Below are 23527 nucleotides of genomic sequence, written 5' to 3'. Positions count from 1 at the left end.
ACTTGAACTTTCTGGACTTGGGCAGAGGGCGTGGGGGGGGTTGGATAGAGCATGCATATGATATATCCACAGTTCTGAAATGAGAGAGGTACTCGTGCACTGACACACACACACACACACACAAGTGTGAAAAACTGGACACTTTGCCAATGACTGTGACTTCCTTGCATGAGGTACGTTGAGTGTTTTCAGTGTATGTGGGAGTTTGTGTGACTTTATGTAAGAATGGTCCATCATGTGGATCATGTGAAGGGCAGGAGCTGCTGAAAGGAAAACTGCTGGAGAGATTATGCCATGAAGACATGTGCTTTTTATTATGCACACACACATTACATGCATGTTACACTCCACATTCCTCACATAAAAGAGATTTTAGGCAACACGCAATCATTTAATCAGCCAAAGTCATGTTATGTTCAAATACGTTTTATTTATTTATTTATTTTCTTTTTTTTTTCAATTTGATCTTCAAATCTAAATTAATCTTATAATACTAAAAGGATTTAAACTGAAAGATTCATTCTGGCAGCCTGAATGGAAACGTGTCATTCAGGATGGATGTTAATATCATCACGTTTTAAAAGTGTTCATAATGGAATAAATGAATCGTAATGCAGGCTATAGAAACTGAAAATCAACATGCACATAGTGTATTTTTGCACCCTGAATCGGAATCTAATAGGTACCTAGAGATTCCCAGCCCGTGTGTGCGTGTTTGTTTAGCCATGGTGGATATGATCCCTGTGGTCATAAGTCGGAGGAAATACATGAAATATATTACTTTAGATGGATTCACTCACTAGAGAACCACAAGCACATCATAGTTTACTACATTTAAGAATGATCCGATATGACTAATATGTTACAAAAAAAAAGCAAAGCAAGATTGCATGCTTTCTACTGATTCTTTCTCTTTGATTCTTTCTCTGTCTAGCCATATTTATGTCGAAAATCATAAATATTATTTTCATTATTTATCACTTCACAAATACATTATTTAAAACTGAGATTTTGAGCTGTTCATGTTCATATGAAAGAGTAATATCTGAACATCCTGTTCACACAGTATTTGTTTATTTATATATGAAGAGTAATATATGGTTCTAATGGTGTTAAATGTAATGATCTCATAATGACTGATATTGGCTGAATAAATACAGTCCTCTATTCTCATAACAGATGTTGAGTAAAATTGGACATCTCTGTGGACCTCTCTGTCCACTTTAAAAAGTACATACTTATTTGTCAATACTTCCCATAAATCCACTTGCAGTCATGTGTATGCCTGTGAGGTGTAAGTGTATAGACAGTATGTTGTATTGTAGTGTAAGTTACAGGTTAAAGAGGCACTTGAAGGATATAGCCAAGCTGATACTGAGAGACAGAAACCCAAACTAGTCTGGTATCTTCTCTGTGTGGTGTATGGTGTCCAATTCCAATCACTATTCTTTAATGGCTCACATCAGCAATCTGACCACTCTGGCTCGCTCTTTCAACGCCTGAGCTTTTTTCAGAATGTTCTCAGAGGACTCCGGCTGGAGATTTAGGCAGCTTTTAATGCGAGTGCTTTCCTGAAAGAGATAAAAGAAAGAAGAAAAAAATAAATGAATCAAGATCTGTGTCATTTAATCCCATCTGTGTTTGTCTTGCTTGCGCAAATGGATAAGGCATCAGCCAGGAAATATACAGTCACATACAGCATTAACTGATTATGCATGACGCTCCCCAGCCCTTCCCCCTTCACCCCACCACCGTTCAACACCGAAACTCCAGCTGGTTTTGAGTAAAGTAGCAATTTGTGAGTAAGTGCTCCCTCATAAATGTGCAGTAGCCCATAGTGGTCAATCAAATTGCTGTTTTTCCCTGATGTCTAGCCCCTGTGAAGGGCCTTGTCTGGTGGGGAAATGAAATCAATGCTCCCACATAAAAAAAAACCCCAAAAAAACCCCTACGCTCTGTGAACTCAGCCATCATTTTTTTCTCTGCTAAGCACAACTTGAAAACATCTGTCAGATGGAGAGAGTGAGGGCTGTGTTTTTCGGTAATGAGCGAAAGAGACGGCGACTCCCACAGACGACTCTGATGCTATTAAACTTGCTCTGTGCTCTCCTCCTCCTCCTCCACCACCACACCTCCCTCTCCATCTTGGAGGGTCTGTGGGGATAAACTTGTAAAGCCAACAGCATTGATGGCCATCACTTTAATGTAAGCGCCTGGTACCACCGGGGCTGAAAGAGCTATGGATTATTGAGGGAAACACATGAATCTAATAAATGCGACTTTTCAGAAGGGTTTTCTTTCCCCATTGTTGCGGGGATCAATCAATTTGGAACTGTTTGAGCTGAGGTACTTCCCTGTCAAGGGGGAAAATTGTTATTGTTGTAGAAATGCTATTCCACTCTGGGTGTGATTTAAGTAGGAGCAACTGTAGCTCTTTCTCAGTAAACTTGAAAAGGTGCTAAATCTGACTGTTTTGTTCAGAGACACAGCACAGTCCTCCGTTATTACTTACCATGATAACTCTTTTTAATTAAGGAATCAGGGACCTACATACAGAGCCAACGCACAGAGCATTCGGTAAATGTGAATGTAGAGTTCACGCTTTGATAATTACATTTATTAGTGGTGTGGTTGGACCTTGAAATCAAGGCCCATATTACAGTTAACACAAAAAACTTCTTTTGTAGCTTTTTTTCACAGTTGAAGTATAAACATATGGTCAGATTGTGGATCGCTCCTGCTGAAGTGCCAAGGAGGGTGGTGGTGATCGCTCAAAAGCCTGACAACTTGGCTAATGACATAAAAACCAAAGTTTAACAGCCCCCTGCTGCATTTGTACCCTTGTTAATGAACTGTTCCAACAGGAGAAAGAAATATGTTTTAAAAAATCTATGTAAATTAAGATATGCCTGTTTAAAAGAAAGTGTAAATGCAGACTGTTTTCAGTGAACAGTGAAAGTTTTCTTTGAAGCCCCCGACACAGCGCTGATAGAAACTCGGAGCTTCTCTGGGATCCTATTGCAGTTGCAAGTACAGTGCGTCTTAATGGGAAGAAAGATTAACACTCCTTGAACAACAGGCTTTTAATATGTCATTTTGAGTCTCGCCCGGAAGCCGTGCGTCTCTGGGGGTGAATGGGACGGGTGGGTATTGCATAGAAAAAAATATCTCGTTGTTTATTGGACAGTGTGCTCATTGCTTGCACAGCTTGATGCACAGAATGATGCACAAATGAATCTGCATCTGATTCCTGAAACTGTTACACATCATTAAGACAAGCTGTGGTTTGAGAACAGTTAATGAATCAACTTCAGCTGCGTGGACGCAAGTTCCCACCTGCTGGTCCCTGTGATATACCTACATAACACCCCAGTTTACTCTCAGATCAATCGAATTTACAGTTACACAGCTTCTTCATATTGGAATTAGGAGAGCTCTCAAAGCGATGGAACCATGTAACCAACTGCAATGAATCCCTAACATCTCACATCACTGACATCTCAAACTTAAATATATTGGCACAAGTCTGAATCGCTCGGAGGTGCAGTAGTGGTTAGTTGAGTAGCTTAATTGAAAACAGTTTTATACACTAGTATTTGATCTGTGTAATTTGTAAGTATTGTAAATGCATTGTATTTCTAAAGTTCTGTTTGATTATTTGCATTCATGTCTGAAATTTGTTGTTTTATAGGTCTAGCTAGCTAGTTGCCACGACCTTCAGCTCGTAGCTTAGCTGGTTTTTGGCAACGAGATAGAAGAAACTGCTAATGTTGATTTTAGAAAACCTTTTTGATGCTCATACTTATCAAGAGAGAATGAAATGTATATATTTAAAAACATATAAATCTAAACATAAATATAAGCTGTGCTTCCCCTATAACCAGCATTCGCCACTGGAACTCAGATATCCGATGCAGCTTTTATACTCCAACTTGTCATATTTTTATTATGGTGGAAACTGTGCGGTTATTAAATTTGGAAATATTGGACCCATCGCAACAGCCTTTATCAACTTATAAAACAAGCCTTCCGATAACACCTCATTGATTGAACTGTTTAAAATAGCAGGGTAGAAATCCACAGCACAAAGATTGTACTGGATAAAAATGGCATTATGAATTTTAGGCCTTTTGGCAGTGGACCAGGAAAAAACAGCCTTTTATCAGATTGGTTGGGCAGCACTCTACTTGGGTCTAAAATGCACAGGGGTCCGAAAGAGAGTACATTGCTGGTCCACGCAGAAATTGCAGGACGGCTCATTCACTGGATTCTGGGATGGATGGATGGATGGATGGATGACTGTAATCAGCAGTGTCTGCACACAAAAAGAGCATAGAGGAAAAAAACACAATAAATGTGTGTGCACATACACAAATTGAGATGGTTATTCCACTTTCAGTGTATTCCAATTATAAATTTCATGTTAAGGTTCCCTGTACCCTAAAGTGTTCTTCTAATGTGCTTGTCTCAGTGGATAAACCATTTACGATTCAGCTTAGAACCCTATAACATAGTGGGTTCCATTTCATAAAAAGGTCCTTTATTAAGCTACTGTTAAGCATCCTATAAACTTGTAAAGAACCCATTTTTTTCTAACAGTGAATGTGAATATCAAATAAATCACGTACGATTTGAGGTCAGCACAGCAATAGTTAATTCTTTTGTAATGTATTAAAGAGCTCCTGACCACACATAACCCAGCACCAGCTCTCATTCATCAGAGTTGCGTAGAAACGAGTGCAGATTTGAGCCACAGAATGACGCACAAATGCATCTGTGTCTGATTCACGCAGCGGTCATACATCATTGAAACAAGCTACGATTCGAGCCCAGTTATTGATTCAACTTCAGCTGCGTGGACACGAGCTCCCACCTGCTGGTCCCTTATGTACATGTCGTATACCTACCTAACACCCCAGTTTAGGATTCAGCTATCACAATTTTGTGGGGAAAAAAACAAGGAAACAAAGAGTGAAGCTCAGTTAGAGGTGCTTTTGTCTGAGGCTGCTGCAAATGAAGGCAGTTGTGGAACATAAACCCCATTACCTATAGTTTAGTGTGCATTTCTGATTATCATTATTTATTAATTTCATTGTTCATACTCCACTTACTATCCTCGTTAAATATATTAATCATACTGTAAATCAAGCATTTTTTTCAGGTTGTTAACACTTTCATGCATTGTGACCACACATTTGATCGTACAGATATGCCAAAGATGAAATGGATCGAAAAGAAAACTGATGGTGGAATTTGCATACGCTTACTTTACCCTCAGATTTGACTGAACTGTGAAGGATAAAGGTCAGTAAGTACCTGCTGAACAGGCTGTGAGTTCAGAATGGCACGATGAAAGAGATCAGAGATACTGTAGATGCCCCAAAGTGTGTTGTTCTACCACTATCTCTCTTTCCTTCCTCCTACTTGTCCCTTCTTCTTTCTGTAACCTTACACTGGCACTAGCACAAGCACATGAAAAAGAAAGGAGTTGAAGTTCATCATGAGGGCTCTGGGTGAAACTAGAATTCATTCTTGTATGAACTTGAATGCTGCTCATTTAGTATGAGCTTATTGAAGCACACTAAGGAGAAAATCAGTTCATTTAGTTTATTGTTTATCTTTTAGTTTGAGCATTTAGTCATCTCGCCGGTGAACAAGTTAAAGAAGTGCCCCTGTCGGCTAACAGGGCAGAGTCGGTCAAAGTGAAGTGGAATTTACAGTTTGTTTGTTAGAGGGTTCTCAGTGGGACGCTCTGCCGTGCGGCTCAGTGACTGCGTGCGGATGAGTCTTTGTGCACTGCCTGTACAGCTCCTCTAATCTCCTTAGAGAATAACCGCTTGTTCTCTCGTATAATAAGAAAACAATTTGACGATGTATGATTTAATGTTCATCCCAGCTTCCGAGACTGGAGGAACCTCCAGAGAGTCGCATAGGTATTACAGGTATTAAAGCCTGGCCATAACCGGAAACTCTCTTCACCATCTGCCTGTTACATGTTTTCCATGTTAATTCATGAACTCATTATGTGTTCTTGGATGTCAGCCTGTTCCATGTGTACATTAAGTGTGTGTGTGTGTCAGAGTGAGTGAAGGTCTTGTTTTACTGTGCCTGTGTTTGTTTAAGTTTCACACTTTTACCTTTGTTCTCGGTGTTGTTTTGGCTTGGAGGTTCAGCCAAGTGTGGCGGCAGGAGGGAGGGAATATGAGAGAGAGAGAGAGAGAGAGAGAGATCTGGGCTGAGTCCATCCCGCATACCTCTGTCAGACCTGGACCTAATGCGGGTTCAGGGGCAGGGTTAAAGAAACGGCAGTCCATCTGCAACGCGTCTTCAAAGCACTGCAACTCATTTTCACAATACGTCATGCTAGGGTGTAATGAGGTGACAGCCAGGCAGACCAGAGTAGGCCTTTAGCAGAGACTGATACTATCTCTGAGGCCTGTTTGAGGGGGGAGGGGGGGGGTATGTTTATTTAGATTGTGCCCCTATCTTGCCAATGTACCCTGACTTGAGCTTGAGGACATTCAAGCAACATTTTTTTTTTTCATGCGCTGGTTTATGAAAAACATGTCAAAGATAAGGACGGTGAATTACAAATGACCGTCTATATATTCTTGGGCAATATTGAAGTCTCAGTGGTGGTAGACACGTATTTTTCTCTGGCAAAGTAAGTAGGGAATATTGATTTATATCACTTTTGTCAAAAATCCACGTTATTCCTACTCGGTTCTAAATTAGGTGATTTTGGGTTTTTTTTAAATCACACTTCATGTTATTCAGATTACTGCTGATGTCTGCGACAAGATTAATCGGCTTGATTAAATGCAGTTTAATATGAACGACAACCTGAACCTGTGTGAGCGTGACCACGGGCCCAGTGTGTTAGTGTGTAAAAGCAGGAGAGCATCTTGAGAACTTGAAAAGCCATCTGTAAATAACTCTTTTGATGACATCCAGAGCTGCGGATCTGAAATTCCTTTGGCACTGACCCTGATATGTGTACCGGTTCCGTTTGGCTCTGCTCTGTTTCAGATTATTCGCCTCTGCTTATGCGTAGTCGCTTAGTAAGTAAACATGTCACCGTCTTTTTGATGCTCTTTTAAGCAGGTATTATCAAAGCTACTTTCAACAGGTGTCCCTTGCAGAATATATCTCTGTTCCTTTGATATCCTCTGTACGTCCGTCCCCTACGTGTTCACCAGTCCATCATAATTTAAGAGACACACTCGCACGTCTGTGCTGGTTTTTTTGGGGGGTTTTTTTTGTGTGTTCTGAGCACCTGCAACCCAACTGTCCTGCTTTGAACGTCCTTCACTTTAAGCTAGTCTTGCTGCAGCAACACTTCTCTCAAAGCTCATCTCCGTGCTGTTTGTGTTTGTCAGCCGCTTTGGTGATATTAGACACAAAATGCCCCTTTTGTGCCATGAAAACTGGCCTTTATGTGCTGTTGTCATTGTGCATTAAGAGCTACATTTCTCTCCCTCTCTCTCTCTCTCTCTCTCTCTCTCTCTCTCTCTCTCTCTTGCTTACTTTGCTGCTCTCCTCAAGAGGATAAAAGATGTCTTTGAGAGCCACGCACTCAGGCTGTGGTCCATGGCGAGGTATTGATTGACAGAAATTAATTAAACTTCCCTAGCGTGACGTGTGTGGTGTGATACAGTTAAACACCGCCATTCTGTTATCTGCATGTCACCAGTATGATTCAGGATAAACACAAATGATTAATATGATTACGTTAATGATATCTTGGTGCTTGTTTCCATTGCCGGCTATCGCAGCAACCTAAAATCAGCTGTGTCACATTATTCAAGGTCATTATAATGTTACTAGTTAGAACAGCTGGAGGTAGACTTAACGGATCTGTCGTGTGTATTATCTGGTGCTTATATATCTGTGCTGTTTGTTTTCTCAGCTGCAGGACGTTTCACAGAGAGGCTTCTTGATTGCTCTGCTTTTAGCTCTACAGGCTGAGGCTTTTAGACAGGATACAGGATCTGGAAGGCTCTGGAAGCTTAATCTGTGGTTTGGGCAAATCATAGATTCCATTTATGAAAATTGGAGGTCTGTTTCTGGTTTGAAGCCGTGTCTGTTAATGCAGTTAATGTACTGTAATTGGTCATTGGGACAGAAAAAAGTATGTTGTGGCATACAGTTCAGATGTGCTCACATTTGAGCATATATTGTGTCTGTTCATCTTCATTAGAGACAGTGTTTGATATTGCAAAGAGGCTATATGAGGGAGTAGCTTGTTTAGATGTAGACTAGCATTCTGCTTGATTATGGGGTTATGAAGACAGGCCATGCAATTAACTTGTGGAAAGCCAGGTCTGATTAATCAGACATACCTTTAATGACTATTTAGGTTTTACACTCACTGTGCTCTAAAAGTGATAAAAGGGCACATTCAGTTTCAAACAACAAGTATCCTGCATAAGCCAGTCTGGGCTGAAACCTGACCTATGCTTCCTTCTGAAACAAACTTCCCGAAAATGGCTTTGGAGAGGTTGAACCATGGTAATTTGGAAATGTTATTTTCTGAAAGGAAACTGGATGCCCACTGGATGCATTCCATTTTAAAGAAACTGATTAAAGCTCAAAAACCTTTTTTTTAAAAAAAAAAAAAAAAAAAAAAAAAAGCCCAATAATAGCCAGTAATTTCAAATTCGTTGGTCCGAGTCCATTTAATCTTTCTCATATGAAGCCACCATTGTACCAGTGTGCCACCATTGTACTTAAACAGACAACAAAATGTTCACTTTAACCTATTAATCTTTGCTTTTTACTCTCCACCCCACCCGTTGTTGTTTACTGGACAGCTAAGATCATTCTACTTTTCTGAAATAGCACGTACACTTTCCGAAGTTCATTTCAGCCTGTTGTTAGAATCGCTTCTAATGAAGCATCAACGTTCACGACAGAGTGATTGAATGCTCACATAATTCTGGCTCATGCTATATCATGTTGTGTGTATATAGATGTCAGTAGAAGCCTTCGGCTCACTCATGGCATCAAAAAGCATTTGGCTGTTTTACTTGTGTTTTTTGAACCCCTAATGACCACCTCCATTAGCCTTCATTTCTCTCCACTGGAGCACCTTGTCTTTTTCCTTCTCTGCACACATGGGCAAATGTTTTTAAATCAGATCGGAGCTGTTTCACTAAGTGACATCCCATCGACGTGCTGTCTGGTGCGGCCGACCTGATTATGGACCGGTATGGATCCAGCCCTCCCTCTTACCTTTAGAACAGACCTGCGGGCTGCAAACAGCAGTGGCACGACAAGGCAGACGGGGCACTTTCACGGTCAATGGGGTAAAGGATCAACATGTCTTAGCTTAACTGTACAGGAACAGTCTGTGACTCTTTCCATCAATTTCTCAGAATTTTACTGAGGTGTTTTTACCTTGAACATAAAGCAGCAAGAACAGATCCAATCTGTTTACAGGCTCTAGTAAAACCCAAGCTAGGCTTTTTATCAAGACTGTTAGGGCTCTTTAGAACACATCAGTAGAACACATCAGGCAGTGATGATGATGTAAAGGGCAATCCCACCCACATTTGATATATAATTTATCAGTAAAGTCCCACATGCCCATGTGACACACAGAGAAGCTGGTGTATTGGTAAGACTTGACTGAAATCGAAAGGAACGCTCCACCTGCACCGATGAATTCATTCCTGTTTGATGTCATGCAGTAGCCATATCGGGTTGCTGTCCCATAATACTTTCTGTGGGAGATGGATTGACTCATTCTTAGGTCTGGCCTCGAGGGCAACGGTGGGAAAAAAAATCCAACAAAGACAAAAAAAGAAAGAGGAAGAGTGAGAAATTAGTGTAACCCAAGCCGGGGCTTTATGTGCAGGGCTGCACATGTTTTACGAGACTGGTCAGACCAAATAAAACTCATTGGTGCGGGAAAATCGCCACAGAAATCACGCTATCCTGTTTAATAATGTCACTATGACTTTGTCTCTTTCGCAAGGGGAAATGGGAGACAAGAGACATGGGTTCTACAACCCTGACCCTCTGCAGAGAGAAAGATAGCTCAAAAGAAACGAAGGATGAGCTTTTCAAAAAGGGTAAGGGCTTCGTTTCCAAGGATGCGGACAGAATCTGTTCATGTACAAAAGGAAAGCCTTCAAAAGCCGTCTGCGAACTGTTCACATTGGAGCGCCAGACGAGTTCCTAACATTGGCACTGGCATTTAGTGTCGGTTTTACGATCAGAGCTTGGCGCCGTTTTCTATTTTCATCAATGCATTTGTGTTCTTCAAGTTCAGAACAGCTTTACGCTACTTACATGTAACACAACTCACTGTGTGAGGACAAGTCACGGTCATCTCGCGTGATCACTAATTCTTTCCAAATGATATAAAAGTTTCAGTTCTTTGACGTTGCTTCTAATGTTCTTCTTGTTTCTGTTGTAACTTGTACAATGAGAAATTGAAATGAGAAATGAGAAAATGAGAAATGATCAGATGTGTTTTCCATGTGCACCAAATGCACACAATTTCAGTTTGATGATTTGATGTTGCGACAGAAATGAACAAAGACAGGATGTGTGAGTCCCAGAAAGAGTCCGAGTCGACGCGCTATTGAACAGCTGACTTTACTCACACTTCTACAGTACACTAATCCCATATTGGGGATGTGAACCGAGCCAAAAGTCACACATCAAGTGGTCTAAATGTGGCTTAATTTAGACAGTGGAAGCTGGTAAAACCAAGATACTGCTACAGCTTTTCAGCTTGTCCATACGGAATATGTCCGCTGTCATTAGGTTTAATGTAATGTTTAATGTAACATTATGAATGTTAGTTTTCTCCAGGTGTATAATTTTGAACATTATCTAACAATTGCCAGACTGACCTGGTCCAGACAGCACCCAGTATTGTATCCAAACCTGCCTATAGCTTAAATATCAACTGTCCAAACTTCCACAAACATCTGGAGACTGAATATAACTCGTCATTCCTTTTACCTTGTAGTGACAATGACGGCCATCATCAGATCACTGGTGAACACAATCTAATCAAAGGACTCAAACAAAGGACTGTCATACCATTTGATAACTGGACATTAATAATCCGAACTAAATGGTCTGGACCAATCATAAGAAGAGTCTCTGAGTGTTAGTCTCCTAGTGGTGGCCTGCTACATACTGTAGTGTGTGTGCCAAATGGAGTGTCCCACTATGGCCAATCCCAAACCTCTCGAAGCCAAATTTACTTTTTACAATTATGCTTAAACTCTTTAGGAGTTTCTTCATCTATCGGTGCATTCCTGAATTATTATTATTTTTTTTTTTTGTTTCAATAAACTAAACTTTACACCGCTTTCGTATAACCGATGCGTTCTTGCTGCTGGGTGCTGAAAAACAAAACTAGAGCTTTGAACTCTGAGAACATTTGTCCAAATCCCACAAATAATTTGAAAGAAATGATGTCCAAATCCAATATAGTTACATCTTGTTGCTTTCAAACAGCCATTTTGAACTTTAATGATTAGTCAGTCATGACCTGAATAGTAATATATAGTGACATGATGACATGTAGAAGAAACACACACGTGCATTATACTACACTAAGTGAGTAGACAAAAGGTGGAAGAATGAGTACTGGCGTCTTTGTTATTTTTCCTGTTTTTGCAGAGCATGTCATTGATTTCCTGAGTTATTGCACGCACAACTGTCAGTCATTTCGACCAAACCTACGCCGGCATGTCAGAAAACTATTGTTCCAGATATATACTACATGGGAAGAATTCCCCAAGTTTGCCATTTTCAATCAGCCGTTCAAACACGCTTCAGTTGATAAAGGATGACAGAAACTCCTCCATGCATTTACGATTTTAAAATGGGCTGCATGAGAGAAACCCCCCCCTTCTCCTCATCCATGTGGCTCTGATGTATTTTCGTTAGATAAAAGGTCTCTACTCTCATTGAACAGAAGATGCAATGGAAATGTGTGAATTATAGTTTGCGGTCTTTATCTTAGCGCTAGACTTTGTGACGGAATCTTTGAAGGCATTTGCGAAGAACATCTAGGCAGTCTTTATTGTTGTAATGTTCTAACTGAATCCCAATGATGATATGCTTGTGGCATGTGGGTAAGTGGCAGGGTGTGGCTCAATGTGTTTGAGATTGTGTCATTCTCTTTTACTTTCCACAAGCAGAAACATAAGCTCGGCACAGTGAGTCACCCTGCCTTTTTTTACTTGCCACATTGCCTGCGAGGATCAGCCGCCCCCACCTTCCAGACAGGAGTAATCAGACACAAGATGAATTGACAACAGCTTCTCTTGCTCCGTTCTGTATCACCGTTTGGCTTGAGAGAGACATCATCAAAGTTGGTTGGAGAAATTAATCAGCACTTAGCTTGATCATCACAAGCATTTTAACAAAGAACATGGTGTGTCTGCCAGGGGAGTCAGCCAGAATAAACGAGTTGAAAAGTCCATCATTTTTCATTAAGCGTTTTTATTTGCATGCTGCTCACTTTTCCGTTGCTTTAATGAGCGTGGCATGAGCACGGCCTTTCATGTGGGGAGGAATGAAAAAAGTCCGCGGAAAAGCAAACATAGGCTTGGTTTTGACCATCTACACGTGCAGAGTGGTTGGTTTCAGTGGATTTCAGTACCGCATGCTGTGCGCTTATACATTTTGACCATGCTAGCTTGGTAAGGGTGTGTTTTTATGTGGTTTTGCTGATCAAGTCATGTATTTTTACAGCAAGTATATGCATGTGGACATAGTTTGAGTGTGTACAGTTAAGGAGTATTTATCCATAATCTTCTCAAAGTTCTTGCTCAATATAATCTTTTTTCCTTGGCTTATTGCTTTGAGTGTGTATGCATGTTTGTGCTGGCCCGTTGAAGTGCACACTTTGGGTTCCTGCTCGTAGGACTCCTCTTTGTCATGTGACTTCATAGTCAGACCTTTTGTTCTTCAATAGTCAGCCTCATCCTCATCCTCATGTCACACACAGTGAAGCACTAAAATCCCACATGCTATTAACACCCACCAGCCGACTTTTCTCCTTAAAACTAAACCCAAGACTGCAAAAACCCTTTGAAAGATCACCACTGAGTAGAAAAGCTCCTCCCCGGATCTCGGTACTGCAGACTGGTGATGATGAAAACCCGTGGCTTTTATACTCGCTGATGAATTGCGCGAGTGCATTTTCTCCAGGATCTCCAATAATCTCTGCTGTCATTTCTCATCTCCCTGAACTGAAATTGAGATTTATCAAAATCGGGCAACAGTCCGGCTTGTTTGATCCTCAAGGTGGGAAGGGTTCAGTTGCCTTTCCCTGAGGCCAATTGAGTGTGGAGGAGGCACTCTCTCTATACTCCCTTCTTTTTATGACTTTAAATTCGTCTCATCTTTCAAAGGCGGCAGATCCGATGGGCATGGGTGGCCCTGGGAATGCTGCTTAACGTTGGCAATAAGACGTGGAGACTAAGAAGACGTACTCGAATTAAGTCTTCACAGGGATGAAAGGACCCTGTGACTATTCCTCAAAAGAAGGCTACATTAATAAGTCTCTCATGGTCAGGTTACTGTAATTTTGGTTTTATGTGACTTGCACTGACACATTGAGAGGCTTTTGTCCATGTGGCACGTTTGTGAGTCCTCAAATGGCCTTAGTAACGGTAAAATACTTCCCTCTTTCAGTAATGCAGACAAATATAGCACATTTTTGACTTAGGCGGGGTGCAACCCAACATTTCCTAACCATTTTAGGGAAGGATTTTCTGCAGAATTGTGTTCAGGAGAGGATGAGCTGGATGAGGTGTGTTTCTGATTGTAGAGATGAAAATTTTTTGTTTGGATAATGCATTTTGCTGAAGTGACATTGTCCGGTGCAGAAGAATTTGGATTGAAGTCAGTAGAAGGTCCCAGAAGTTCTAGTTTAAAGTCATTAAGGTTCAGAATTAGTAATCGGAAGATTGTAAGTTTAACCCTGTATTGTTCAGCTGTACATTTGAATTGTGTCTCGTCTGAAGTCAAATTCACTTTGGATACAAATATCTGCCAGATTTATAAAGGTAAACGTGTCTGTGGTTGTGTTTTGTGAGAGAGCTGGACTTGGCCGTGGAGAGAAAGGGAAGTGGCATGAAGAGGGAGGAGGCTGTGCATCAGTGCTGTACAGATCCTGATGTGATAATGGGGTAATAATAGCAGGCCTGCCACCACCCATCTCCCACCACATCAGTCTCTCTCTCTCAGTCTGCATGTTCCTATTTATCCCTGCCTTGTTCTCTGTACATTCTGTTTCCTCCATCTCCTTCCACATCAGTCAGCTGGCTTCATTCTCCCTTCCCCCTCTAACACCCCCCTCCACCCCGTGTGGTCCTATTTCTCGTGCTGGTAAGATTTTACCCAGGTTCAATGAGACTCACTTCTCTTGGGTTTTTTTTTTTTTAAACCAATTTTTCTTTAGTATCTCTGCAAGATAATGCCACATGAGACAATTTCAATCTCTCATAGACGTAGATGTTTTCACCAATATTATAAGACCTGCTCTCTCTAATTTAAAGTCAGTGCAATGCATGACGCATTTCTTAGCTGCGCTTAGATTCCGCATCTCCTGTCTCTAATTCATAAGCCATTATGCCAGCTTTGCATTTCAAGAAGAGGCCAGAAATAAGATTTTTCCTGTTTCACAGATTGGCTCTTTTTACATAAACCTGTTATTTTCCCCCCTCAACTTGCTTTCATTTCACTGCGGCTATGGAACAGCCATCCAACTTCCTGTCTCTTTCTCACACACACCGCTTTCTAATTCTCTTCAAAGTGGAAAGGAACATCTCCTGGGTAACTTTTTTGCTAATGCCACGAGGCTCAGTCGGATTAGGCTTTAATGCCATTTAGGGCTTATGATGGCTGAGTCATTTTTTTTGGTGTTGTTTTCATTAAAGTCTATGATTTCAGCAGTATGGAGCTCATAAGACCTGGAGGAAATTGTGTGAAATCTTTGTATTTTTGAAGTAATTTTAGCTGTGTAAAGGATTTTTTTTTTTTGTATATTTGAGTAGTTACATTACAGTTTGTGGTAAAACCGATTTGATTAAAATGCAATACTTAGGTGGAGATTGTAGCAAGGTAATAACAGGTGATGAAATTTTGGTAAATAATTTTTTTGCTTTTTTTGTGCTGTTTCAGTTGAATCCGTGGCAGTTGGTCCTGCTGTTGGAATACCTGCTAGAAGAGACAGAGCTTAGTGTGTACTGTCTCAGCCTGCTGCAAGCGACATACAAACTGCGGAACCAGGATGCTGAGGTAACACACACACACACACACACACACACACACACACACACAAAAACAAACAAACAAACACACACACCCACACACACACACGGAGAAACACCACATCTGACACCAGCTTTCCTTTATACTTCCTATTACATCAGCGCTCCCCTGTTGTGCAGACTGGCACTGCATAGAGATTCACATTGGGTATAATCAACAAAAAGGAAAGAATATATAAATATATAACTCAAGAATTCCTTCACTTACATTTGTCATCTCCGGCTTGCTAGATCTAGATCTACATCATGAATTCCATAACGCTGTTTTGTGACAACGTCTGTCGTGCAAAGGGATATATAGCACAAGTAAAACTGAATGGAACTGAACCCCTCTTGTTTAACTGACTGTATGAATTGTATGTTGTATGAATCAGGCACTGTGGCTTTGCACCTAACACATCTGATATTAGAGCATGATATGGCACCCAGAAGCTTTTAGCCTTTAATGTTCATGATGTAGTTAATGTTCATGATGATTATAGTTATTATGGTATCTTTTGACAGATTTGGTGACTAAACAGCAGGGAACATGACAGTATGAACTCAAACTCAGACACTAAAACCCCACGCGTGTCACACTGAGCTAGTTGACTATCAGTTACCTGCATAGCCAGGGGGGCTGTGATTTTTATATATATATATATATATATATATATATATATATATATATATATATATATATATATATATATATATATATATATATATATAGAATAGAATTTATTTAATCATGGGATATCACAATTCACCATTATCAACGATTTTGTATTTATAAATATACATTTATATTTATAACTTGAACCTAATGTGACTAAAATAAAGTAAAAAAAAAAAACATTCTTGAGCTCTAGTGCTCAGATAAATAGGCAGTACACATTTGAACAATAAACCTAAAACTTACTAAATACTAATAGCTGGATTATGTTCATTATGTAAATCTGTACTGAGGGGGTGTGTCAAATTGATTTTACAGTTAAGGGGGTCTTTGGCTCCAAAATGTTTAAGACCTACTCAGCTAGCTATTTGGGATGGCAGAAGATCTTGGGTGTGTTTATAAATTGCACATTCATGTTCCTAAATTCTGATCTTTTTAAGCAAGGATAAAGGTGTGGAGGTGGAGTGCATTTTTAGTCATTTCATGGGCATTATATGCAATAAATCATTTATTATTCGCCAAAATATTTTAATGGTCAAAAAATGACAAGACATTCATTTTTGGTCTTCTCTCAGGCATGGTGCTTGTGCCGAGCAATTGACTGCTACATATGCTACATCATCCCACAAACTGCAAGCTGAGCAAGCGAAGGCGTCGCCTTAATCACATTCATTTGATTTAATCCCATTACTCCTCTGCCTCACGTGCAGCGTAACCCAGCATAATGAGGCCTTCCGAGTTTGAGCAGCTTCACAACATACAGCCTCAGCTCACAGTCTGAAAGCTTTCCTGCCTTCAACTCAAGTGAAAGCAAAAAAAAGAAAAAGTCCATCTTTGGCCGTCTGAAATATTGCCACCTGCTTTTGCTACGCAGCTCGTGGTAGTGCTGCGTATAAGCTCACAGTGCCACCTTTATGTTCTCAAATAACAAGGAAAAAAAAAACCAAACAAACAATGCCTTATCTTTTTAGATCACTATTTAGTGAAGTTATTCGTGTACTGAGATTGATACTCTCACTAGCCATAAATACTTTTCAGACCCCAACCTCGTGTAATTCATTTGAAAGATAGACATCACTATATAAACATAAAATCATTCCATTTTTGTTTAAACAACAGCAGCAAAACCAGCAGCTGACTTCAGCGCAAGAGCATATTTCACAGATACGTCTTGGAAAAACAACATTTCCATTTCAGGCAATACGAATCTCCACCAGTGATCTGCGCTTTGGACTGTTCTCTAGCACGATCGCACCAGAATGATTGTCTTTGTGGTTAATTAGCTCAGTGTCGTACTGAAAATATGAGACGCTTTTACCGAAATCCATTTATTTTAAGAAAATAAATAATCCTTATATATATATATATATATATATATATATATATATATATATATATATATATATATATATAATCTATCTTTTTTTTTTTTTAAATGGTCTGCACTTATATAGCGCTTTTATTTTAACCTTAGTGGTTCCAAAGTGCTTTACACTGTGTCTCATTCACCCATTCACACACCAATGGTAGTAGAGATTCCATGCAAAGGAGCAACTTGGGGTTCAGTGTCTTGCCCAAGGACACTTCGGCATGTGGAGACGTGGGCCGGGAATCGAACCGCCAACCCTACAATTAGTGGACAACCCGCTCTACCACCTGAACCACAGCCGCATTATTGTGGGTTTGTTTTTTTTTAACAAAACTACAGTAATTCTGGAAGTGACTGTAGAAGGCACCCTAATCTTTCTAGTATTTAATCTGCCATTCGGTTACACTTCCCTGCAGCCAGTTAGGCCACTCTGTGATTCTGCTCCATTCAGAGCAGGCCAGCTTCTTCATGGGAGAGAAATCTGGCAGATCAGCAGTAAGCCACCAGCCCGGTTTTTTTTTGTAATGGAGCACTTTTAGAAGGCTAACAGATGGAAAGTGATAGGACGTGGTAAGCACAGTGAGTCCCAGACTTCCATGGCTCGTTTCAGCCTGGAGCCCATGGGCAGATTTTCAGCCGAACCTTCCAGGAAAAACAAAAGGCTCTCTAAAAATAAATTGGGTTATTACTACCACTCCCCCTCTCACTGTCTCCTCTCATCCTTCCTTCTCCCATTCTGCCTTTTTCCCTCCCTCCCTCCTTCCTTCCCTCCCACCCTGCTTCTTCTGCGTGATAGCTGTTCTCTTTCCAGCAGACATAATTTTCCAGCCTGCCATTTATTGCCACGCTGAGGTAATGTAAGCTTTTAGCATGGACTTTATTAGCTTCAAGGGCAGGGTGGTGCTCAGCGCTCAAATCATACTTTTTTTTTTCATATTGACACTAATATCGAGCCATTCCTGCAAACTTTCCAACACCCAGCATTTTAGGAACATGTAGTCAGTACTGAGCATCCCATCATGCGGCGAGGGAAATTATGAGACAAAAAAAATGTATGCACAGAAAAATGAGATTCATTTCCTTGATGTTGTATAGTTTGTGAATGTGATCTGTTCAATAACCCAAAACGTCTCAACATGAAGCAGATGCAGTTGTACTATGCTGCAGGGCAGTATGTTGTGTTTTGAATTGGCTGTAAATCTTGTGTAGATTACCCAGGCAGCCAGGCATAGCTTTCAATGTGATGCTTTGTGATAAGGTGAGCTGAAGGTTAAAGGGTTATGGCACAACTTAAAGCTGGGTCGCTGTGTGGTTTTGAGTTTGGGCAGTCTTCCCTCAGGCAAGTTTTCATTCTCCTGACAAATGAAATCCTTGTTGTTTTATTGAGCCCAATTTCTTTTACACATGATGGAGTCTTTGGACTGTGCTTGAGATTCCCACAGATGTTTACACACCTCTCAGAACCTTTACTCCCAGGAATGCAGTGCGTGGCATGTGAGTATGGGGTGAGGTGTGGGGCTTTAGCCTGATGGCGTGTTGTTTCATGCGGACTGTTCTCTTTGCGTGCGTGCTTGTGCTTGAGTACCATCTGTTGGTCAGGGACACAGACCGCATTGTCCCACAGCTGCTTTCAAAGACCAGTCTCAAAGTTCACTCGGTCAGCCCGGCCAGGAAAAGAGCATTTGATATGAGCCACGCCAAAGAGCCTCAGAAATCCACTGGATACACTGTGCGCGCGCGTACGTGCACACGCACATGACAGAAAACCAGTCTGTGACCTTTCCTATCAGCTAATCTCTTAATTGCAAGAGATTTTTTTCAATTGTTGCTCCATTTATCACGTCCCGTGCTTGCTTTTTCCAAACCAGTGTTTTGAGCAAATTACTGATTTAAAAAAATCAGCTTATTGATTAGGGATTTTTAAAATGTGCACAACTACAAGAAGATGAAAAAAGTATTTCTTTCATTCGCACAGGTAGAGAAACAAAGCAAAGTGCTTCTGTAGATGGCGGACTGTTTCAATGGGAGCTGAACTTTGTTGGGGTACTGAGTGACCACAGGTTCATTAGCTACATGTGTCCATCCATCCATCTTCTGTCCTGCTTATCCTACACAGAGTCACGGGGTGCCTGGAGCCTATCCCAAGGGACTCGAGGCACGAGGCGGAGGACACACTGGACAGGGTGCCAACCCATCACAGGGCGCACACACACAACAACAGACAATTTAGAGATGCCAATCAGCCTACAACGCATGTCTTTTTACTGAGGGAAGAAACCAGAGTTTGCTAAGTGCGTCAAATAACTAAAAAAACATAACCTGTCTTTTTTTTTTAATAAATGTTTTGCTTTTATCAAATGGTATGGAAAGGTCCCAGGAGCATTTTTGCATGTTTCCAAGAAAGTCGAAAACACATTTTGCAGAATGTAGTATTTTATTGATCATGATCATGTCAGACCAACACCTGCTTGTTGTATTGTAACCGCCGCTCACGCTGCATCACAGGGCAGCATGACACACTCTCAGGAAAGCGCTATTTGCCTTCTTCCGCATATACGAAATCAAATACCCTCGAGCCTAGTGTATAGTGTCGCCGTGAACGAAAGGCCACAGCAGTGTCCGTATTCAAACTTGTTAACTTCTGACGATAAGATGAACGCTTTTCTGTTGAGCCACTTGTGAGTCTTTTGTTAAACATCGTTTAGATAACATTGCTTGGTTTATTCTGTTACAAATGCGCACACATATTTCTACTAAAATGAAATGAAATGATGATCTTAAACTAAAGCCTGGCACAGTTTTAAAGAACAGTTTTAGCAAACTGGGACTTTAAAAAAAGGTAAGAAAAATTCCTAATGCAAGTGGCATGGGACGTTGTACCTGTACCTAGGTGATAGTAAGTGTGGTGTGTGCATGTGTCTCCTCTGTCACCCCTGACAGTTGCAGCACATCTCAGAGTTACATTGCTGGGGAGAGCCCCCAGGCACAACAGCTGCCTGGCCCCCCCCCCCTCCCCCCTCCTCTTTCTCTCTCAGAGGAAACTAAGTAATTACACAGGCATTCCACAATTTTTCACTCCAAATGGTCGTGTACACGATGCTAATGCATCGTCTTCTCTGTCCTAGACACGGCTTAGCAAAGCACGGTCCTCTCTGTCTATGTTTATGCTGAAGTGATTGGACAGACCTGGTGAGAGGAAGTAATCAGAGTGAAAGCACAGAATTTCTCTCTCACTCTTTCTCTCTCTCCACCTTTTTTCTTCTGAGTGTTGTACTTGTCAGTATCATCGAGTCAGGATAGTAGGAGTTAACCATTCTTTTTCTCACTTTCCTGTTTTATTTTTTTTCCTTTTACTCCCAGTGTCTAGACACACACACACACACACACACACAGAGGCATGCAGTTTGTGTGTTACTCCCTGTGTGCCTGGTGGATGTGTCCTGATAATTACAGCTGGGTGTTTTCTCTAGGAAATGACTCTGCCTGCTCTCAGTCTTTGTATGCAGTCCAGCTTTAAAAGTGCTTTTACTGCTGCTCTCCTACACACTCAGTGATGTGAGAGATATATATATATATATATATATATATATATATATATATATATATATATATATATATATGCATATATGCACACAAACACTACGGACAAAGGTTTAGACACACTCATTCTTTATTTTTATTTCTTTCCCCCACATTTTAAAATAATAATAAAGTCATTTAAACTCTGGAGTAACACAAATGGAACTATGGTAATTATGTTGTGATAAATAATTCTAAATAAATCAAAATAATTATTTAATCTTTTAGCATCTTCAAAGTAGATGCCCTTTTTACCTAGAATTTCCAGAAATGTATTCTTGAAATTTCTTCAACCGAGTTCTTGAGGAATTCCCCCGAGATGCTTTTTAAACTGTATTAAAGGAGTTCCCACCTACGCTGGACACTTAATGGCTGCTTTTCGGAATATTTCGTTTCAAGTCATCCATTTAAAAATATATATTTTTTTGTAAATAAAATGTTAGTTTTCTAAAGAAATGAATATCTTGGCACACTGATATTTTTGTCTACAACACTGATTTCAAACATTTAATCATACACCTTCAGACCAAAAGCTTTTTAAGATGATGAGAAACATTTCAGTCGAGTGTCTCCAAACTTTTGACCGGTAGTGTATATACGTGTGTGTATAAGAGTGGAAGATGTGCAGTGATTCCATTTCCTAACATCTTCCAGAGTTACTTCACACCTTCAGCATAAAGCTAAACACTCTGTCACCCTCGCCGCTCATTAATCATTAAACTCCACTTGACAACTTCATGCTCTTTCACACACTTCCTTCCTTCCGATTTATTTACCCACATTTCAAACACACACACACACACACACACACACACACACGATAATGGTAAATGGTCTGCACTTATAGCACGCTTTCTTAACCCTAGCGGTTCCAAACTGCTTGAATATGAATATGCACACAATTAGTAGAAATATCTGTGCGTTTGTTCTTTATCCGTACCAGGAACGAAAAGATATACACACCATAAATGTGCAAAAACTCACCGAATCGAACAGGCAGTGCAAGAGATGATGTTGCTGTCATTTAATTCAAATTTGCTTCCAGAATACATAACTTTGCCAATGTGATCTATCAATTCAGACAGTTAAAGCCAGCCAAAAATGTATAGAGGGAAAAAGGACTGTTGTGAACATGGATAGAGAGAGAGGGATTATAGAAGGATGAGGGAGCTGGCTGACCTCCAGCAGGTTAATGTATGTGTGTATGATTGTGGAGGTAAATCAGCAGTAGACCGGAAGTAGAAGTTATCAGCACGATGCCACTCCACAGTAGAGCAGCCCAGGAGAGAGCAGGTGGGATGGTAAATCCAAACACACACACACACACACACACACACACACACACACACACACACACGTCATAAACAGGTCATAGACAGTACACACACAGCTTAGACACTACAGCCTTGCATCTTAACACTTCTCTGAACACACTTTAAGAGGTTATATTATACCATTGCCAAAGAAGTTTAAGAGATAAGAGAACATCGGATGCTGTTTCATTTCATTGGGAAATTTATGAAACGGAATACTGCAGCGTTTTTCCACCTAATCTTTGTCCAGCATATCTGCAGTGTATATGAAGTTACCACAGGTAATAATTTTGTTGACCTGTACTGAGCAAAGAACAGAAGACCTGCTTTCTTGAAACTCGCTTATAATAATGGAAGTCTAACTAGCAGTTTCAGAACTCAGTCAGGAAACATTTAAAAGACAAGCCTGAATAACTGAAAGCAAAACTACATTTACATTACGGCAACATTAATGAGAGAAGGTTTTACCAAAGCGGTTATCCAGTTTCGTCCAGCTTTCCAACACTGGCGCAAGATGGTAATAAGTCATCCTGGTTACTAATCATGCACTTTCCTGAAGGATTTATTGCAGCAGACAAACACAGTCTACATTGCTAATATTAACCAGAAATTCCTGCATCCCAAAAAATGATATCTTAGCAAGTGAAAATATCTTGAATATAGGTAAATGTATAGAATTTCTTATTGTGCGATTCATATAAAATCAAATATCTTCATATCTAATCTAATGTCTTTAGATGCTTTTACTCATTTCAATCTTTAGATTTGCTTATTCTACTAACACAATTTTGCTTCTTTCTAAAAACAAATGCTTAAAATGAGAAACATCATCTGGCAATAAAACAAAACTGTGCATGTGGTTTATTGTAATCTTAATAGGAAATGTAAGATTATTTCTAGATTTGACTATATTCAAGATATTTTCACTTGCTAAGATGTCAGTTTATTTGCAATGTAAACATAGAGTTTAATTGATTTCTTATGTATTTCACAGAAGTGTTTGTTAATTCCCCTTAGACTTGTGGTTTGTTTACAGCACTGATGCATCCGTTAGGAGATTAGGGTAAACGAAACATTGGGGTGTTTCATAAATTGTTCCAGGTATATAACCTACTCATAAGTTGTTGTTTTTTCAAAAATGTATTTGTGTCTGTTCTGTCAGGTGTGTATATATGCCAACATTTAAAGTATTCTGTTTGAATTAATTAAGGATATTGAACTGAAAGGTATGCATGTCCTGATGTACTATGCATGAAGAAAGGTGTTCAGTCATATCAAACGATGTGATGCTGAGATCCTG

General features: G+C 40.2%; 1 protein-coding gene across 2 annotated transcripts in view; it reads left to right on the top strand.

Moving 5' to 3' along the window:
• aopep (aminopeptidase O (putative)) overlaps positions 1-23527 on the top strand; it is a 79292-nt gene that overhangs the window by 50723 nt on the left and 5042 nt on the right. For both annotated transcript variants that reach the window (XM_053625047.1, XM_053625046.1), the window contains exon 14: positions 15163-15279. In XM_053625047.1, the coding sequence (XP_053481022.1) occupies positions 15163-15279 (117 nt within the window). The remainder of the gene's footprint in view (positions 1-15162; positions 15280-23527) is intronic.

Source organism: Ictalurus furcatus, chromosome 5 (assembly GCF_023375685.1).
Source record: "Ictalurus furcatus strain D&B chromosome 5, Billie_1.0, whole genome shotgun sequence".
In the NCBI taxonomy this organism is placed as follows: Eukaryota; Metazoa; Chordata; class Actinopteri; order Siluriformes; family Ictaluridae; genus Ictalurus; species Ictalurus furcatus.
This window is presented reverse-complemented; position numbering and strand designations above follow the sequence as displayed.